General features: G+C 56.6%; 1 protein-coding gene across 1 annotated transcript; it reads left to right on the forward strand.

Moving 5' to 3' along the window:
- Window positions 1-1,616: 1,616 nt before the first annotated feature.
- ARL4C (ARF like GTPase 4C) lies at window positions 1,617-5,064 on the forward strand. The gene has a single exon (XM_068686176.1). The coding sequence runs from the start codon at window positions 1,811-1,813 to the stop codon at window positions 2,387-2,389; it is 579 nt and encodes a 192-aa protein (XP_068542277.1). The 5' UTR covers window positions 1,617-1,810; the 3' UTR covers window positions 2,390-5,064.
- Window positions 5,065-5,400: the final 336 nt, after the last annotated feature.

Below are 5,400 nucleotides of genomic sequence, written 5' to 3' on the forward strand. Positions count from 1 at the left end.
CCTCTGCAAACCAATTTCCCCCCCAGGTCACTGGATTTGCCAGAGCCTGCTGACAAAATCTGCTGCTCCAGGGCCTCGTTTTGCCCAGGTGATACAGGGCTAATTGGTTGTAGATCAGCAATCACCATCAGGGATGCTCCGTGCCTGTGCAGGCAGCATCCCCGCGTTGTCCACGGGCACACTGCTGGTGGATGTGTGCGGTCTCCATCCCTTTGTGTGCCACCGAAATAAAAAAAAAAAAAAGGAAAGAAAAAGGAAAAAAAATATACATCGAAGCACAAGATTAGCTGGGGGAGGGGAGATGGGTTGGTGGGGCTGGGAAGAAATAATTGCCATGTCTGAAAGCAGTTACTATGGCAGCAACAGCCTTCTTGCTGCTGGAGCGAAATGTTGGGGACCAGCATTTTTGCCTTTGTCAGATGCTCCCAGACACACATTTAGATGCTAATGCTGGCTTTAACCTTGGCTGCATAACCTCAGGGTGAGGGGCAGAAAGTAGAGGAGGGAGGGGGATGTATGGCAAAGATGGGTTTCGGCTCCCTAAATTTGCCACTGAATGGACTGGGCACACTCCTCTCAGCTGCGATTAACGCTGGTATTTCTGCGCTTAATATTCAGCGGAGGTCTTAACAGTTTATTTATGGGTAGCTGGCATTAGCTGCAGCATAATTCACCACCGCAACGCTCCTGTTTATCTCCGTCCCCTTGGGATCATCTGATATAAGGCCATTTTTTTGAACATCCCCCAGGTTTGATCAGCCTGTCTATCTCATCTCGCCTTTATTTATAACCCACAATCAATGCCGGGGTGAAAAAAAAAAAAAAGAGGGGCAGCTCGCCCTTCGACTTCAGCTGTTGGGAGAAAGAAATTTTGGTGGCCTGTTTCGACAGGGAAGCCTTTCAACCTGAGCTTCAGATCTGTCTCCAGCAGTGGGAATGAAAGAGGAGCAAGGGAAGGGAGCTTTGGCTCCTGCAGTTGAGGTGATGGAGGGGAGAGGGCTTCCCAAAGGGTGTCCCGGGGCTGGCAGTGCTGTCCTTCATCTACATAGGGGGTTAAGCCTGCTGTAAGCCCTCGGTAAGATCCAGCTATTCCCAGAGCTTGTGGCACACCCCTGATCCTGCCCTGCTCTTGTGCTGAGCAGGAGGTGGTGGTTTGGGCTTTGCCACCCTGCGGGTTTGGCTTTGTGCAGTGCCACCGAGCACAGAGGGAGCCCTCGCCACCTCCTCCCCCTGGAGCTGGCACAGCACCTGGGGCAAAGCAAGGCTGCGATTATCCCATGGAGGGCAAAGGGTGTGCTGGGTGGGTGTTTGACCCTCCAGCCAGCCCTGCACCTGCGTGACGCCACACGCCACGTGTGGAGGTGACACGGTGCCAGGAGGTGACACGGTGCCAGGAGGTGACAAGGTGCCAAGGAGCCTTGCTCGTGGGCATTTCCACCAAGAAAACAGTGCCCGCTGTCACCTCCCGAGCAATTCGGCTCGGCCACAAGGCTGGGAGGAACAGCAGAGAGGCAGGGAAGGAGGGAAGGAGGCAGGGAAGGAGGGCAGGAGGCCGTGAGGGAAGCGGCGGCGCGGCCCCTCCTCCCGGGCGGGGCGGCAGGCGGCGGCCGGCAGTCCCCGAGCCCCGGCTCGGCGTGGAGCCGCCAGCGGCCGAGCCGAGCCCTGCCGAGCCCAGGAGAGCCCAGCAGGGCCGAGCCGAGCCGGGCTGGGCCGAGCCGAGCCGGGCCGGGCCGGGCCGCGGCCATGGGCGCCGGGTTGTGAGGGGAGGAGGAGGGGGGGGCGGGCGGCGAGGGGCGCCCCGCAGGCGGCCATGGGGAACATCTCGTCCAACATCTCCGCCTTCCAGTCCCTGCACATCGTCATGCTGGGGCTGGACTCGGCGGGGAAGACGACGGTGCTGTACCGGCTGAAGTTCAACGAGTTCGTCAACACCGTGCCCACCATCGGCTTCAACACCGAGAAGATCCGGCTGAGCAACGGCACGGCCAAGGGCATCAGCTGCCACTTCTGGGACGTGGGCGGCCAGGAGAAGCTGCGCCCGCTCTGGAAGTCCTACAGCCGCTGCACCGACGGCATCATCTACGTGGTGGACTCGGTGGACGTGGACCGGCTGGAGGAGGCCAAGACGGAGCTGCACAAGGTGACCAAGTTCGCCGAGAACCAGGGCACGCCGCTGCTGGTCATCGCCAACAAGCAGGACCTGCCCAAGTCCCTGCCGGTGGCCGAGATCGAGAAGCAGCTGGCCCTGCACGAGCTCACCCCCTCCACCACCTACCACATCCAGCCCGCCTGCGCCATCATCGGCGAGGGGCTGACGGAGGGCATGGACAAGCTCTACGAGATGATCCTGAAGCGGAGGAAGTCCCTCAAGCAGAAGAAGAAGCGGTAGAAGCCCGCAGACGCGTGGACGGGTGGGAATGCAGACAAAGGAACCGAGGGGGAGAGAGAACCAAAGCGATCCTGTTTTTTGTGTTTTCCTTTTTTTTTTTTTTTCCTTCTTTTTATTTTTTTTTTGTCCCTTTCCAAATGAAACGACGACAATAGCGGTGATAACAATACCGCTCCTGCTAGCCAAGCCCTGATCCTGACTGCGGGCGAGAGCCAGGATCTCCTTCTCCCGCTCTTCCCCCTTGCCCACCACCCTTTCCCCGGCCGGAGGGCGGCGTGGAGCACGGGGTGGCTGCTGGGCTCCGAGCTGGAGATGCCCTGAGCCCCCCTGGCCGGGCTGGAGATGCCCTGAGCCCCCCTGGCCGGGCTGGAGATGCTCTGAGCGGGACAAGACGCCGCGGGCGGCCAAGAGCCCGTGGAGCGGGGGTGGCCCCCCCAGCGCCCCTCCGTCCTTGCGGGGCGCGGAGGCCAAGGGGTGAACAGGGCAGGACCCTGTTAAAGTGCATTTGAGAGAGGGCGAACGCGCGCCTGGAGCTTTTAATGCAAGGTCAGCCGGCAAGGAGGGCGGCTCTCGGCTGCCCGCATCCCTCGCTGGGGGGCTGGAGTAGCGTAAAATGGGGGAGATGGCCGAGGGGACAAAACCTGGACAAGGGGACAAACCCCAGCCATGGGGACAAACCCCGGCTGAGGGGACAAATCCAAACCCCGCGGGCTGGTGTTTTAGGGAGCAGATGAGTGCAGAGCACAAGGGCAGGCAGCCTTCAGTAATGCCGCAGCGGCTGGGGGTGTGTAGCAGCTGGTGACTGGTGCTGAGCTTTAAGCTGTTTGCTTAAAAAAAAAAAGAAAAAAAAAAAAAAGAAAAGGGTGAAGTGAGGGGCGTCCAGGAGTCTCTGTTCTTAAAGGCGTGGTTGTGGCTTCTCCTGAAGCAAAGCCACGAGCAGGTCTTTATTGTGCCCAGGCATGCGCCAAGGTGCTAATATGCTCCATTCGGGGTGACCCAAAATACAGATTTTAAGAAAAAAAAAAAAAGCTTTGTACACCACTGGGTGGACCAGTCACCGTGCTGCCCTGCAGCTGGTGCGAGAGGCTGGGGCAGCGCTTGTTAAACGGGAGCTCGGGGGGGTCGTGGCAGGACAGACAGCTGCCGGGTGAAATGGGCAGAGCTTGCAAAACCCTGCAAAAAGATTGCAAAATGCGGCAGGAAAAGGGGACTCGGCAGTGCCGGGGAAACGATGGGGTGTGGAGAGAGGGGGTGAGGCGGGGGGAAGGTTATTTTTTTATGAAGATTTAAACCCGATGGAAAGCAGAGAGCCCCGGGTTGCCAGCAGGTGAATGTTTGGGCACTGAGGTGGGATCAGGCCAGGCTGGGGGCCCTGGGGACCGTAAGCCATTTGCTGGCAGTGTTTTGGCCCGGGAACCAGCTCTCTGCGGGACAAAAGCAGGGTCCTCGCTCCCCATGTTGCCCACAGACAGGAGGGAGAGCCAGGCAGGCAGGAGTTTGTGGTGCTTTTCCACCAGCCTTCCTGGTCGAAAACCCTCCCCGAAACAGCCAAGGAAACCACCAAGCAGACAAAGAAAAAAAAAAAATGCCCTCAGGTTTCAGGGAGTTGATTCTCCCCTTGCAGCGATGAGCGCGGTACCTTTCCAATGGCATTTTGTCAGAAAACAAACGCTGCGGCCAAGCAGTATGTCTCTGTTATTTTTTTTTTTTTTTGCGGGATTTGAGTTCCTACACGAGTCCCGACCTGCGCGCGGAGCGAGTGGGCTGGTCCCATCAGCTTAGGAGGCTCTGTGCCTGCCTCGTTGGGTTTCCTTTGCTTTGTCTTCACCTGGAACACTTTGGTACTTGCTGTTGGGAGAGAGAGCAAAATATTTATTTTTGATGCCACAGAAGCCAAACGCTTAAACCTTTTTTTTTTTTTTTTTTTTTTGGTGAGTGACCCGTTCCAGGGGCAAAACACAGAACTCCTTTTGCCCGCCACCTCTTAAAAAGAACGAATGTGGGTGTTGGTTGTGTGTTTTGCCTCCTCGCCATCAAGGTATGGATCTTGGGTCTGCTGGCACCGAGCACCCCTCAGAGATGGGACTGCTTTTTGGCTGAGCTTTCAGGCACGCGCCTGGCTCGCGTGCTTCAAGGCTCAGCCGAGGCAGGCGGGATGCTGTCGGGGTGCCGTTCCCACCAGCTCGGCTTTCTGCAATAATTAAAAGTACTTCTCCAATTAGTAGCTAATGGCTTCCGTGGTATTTCCGTAACGTTTCACGACTGCGTGCTGATTTTCCTGTGTGAAGATGAGCGTCGCCTACGGTGGGCTAGAAGAAGAGGTGCTTCAGCAGAACAGCAGCTAAAGGGGACTGACTGCCCGTGTTGGTTGTTGCTCTGAAAACGAGCCGAGCGTTTTGCGAGGTTGTGTGTCCTCTAAACCTGTTTGAACGACCCCTTTTTTTTTTTATTTTAGCCGACGTCATGAGGTACGGGTCTCACTCCACGAGGTACCTCGCCGTGTGCCCATCAGTGTTGGAAATCCTGCTGCCTGTGTCTTAGCCCTGCCCTTGCCCATCAGTCTCTGTCCCTCCTGTCTTTCCTCTTTTTTTAAAAAAGATGCAGACATAATGCTGTGAACTGAAATAAATTATTTATACAATGAAAGGGCCTGATAAAAAACAAACAAAAACCAACACGTGTCCCTCTGCTTATTTCTCCTTGTCAGCACCGCATTTTAGGGGCGCTTCCCAGAGCTCGACACGGCGGAGTTTGCTCCTGCCTCCCTTGGGCACAGGGACGGAGAAGAAACCTGCTTTTGGGCCAGCAGCCCAAAGGACAAACCCTGGGACAGGACATCCTCTGGGGCATCAGGAGCATGGAAAGCTCTGCAGTGGATGAACTCCAAAACCTTTGGCAAGCCACCTGATTTTTCAGCATCTGCGCTCCCGTGTGTAAAAGGGGAGAACACTTCTCTGCCGTGGCTATTTTCTTCCCCTCTCCCTTCTCGTTTTAAACCTATGTGAAGGTAC

The sequence above is a fragment of the Anas acuta genome, chromosome 6, assembly GCF_963932015.1.
Source record: "Anas acuta chromosome 6, bAnaAcu1.1, whole genome shotgun sequence".
Taxonomy (NCBI): domain Eukaryota; kingdom Metazoa; phylum Chordata; class Aves; order Anseriformes; family Anatidae; genus Anas; species Anas acuta.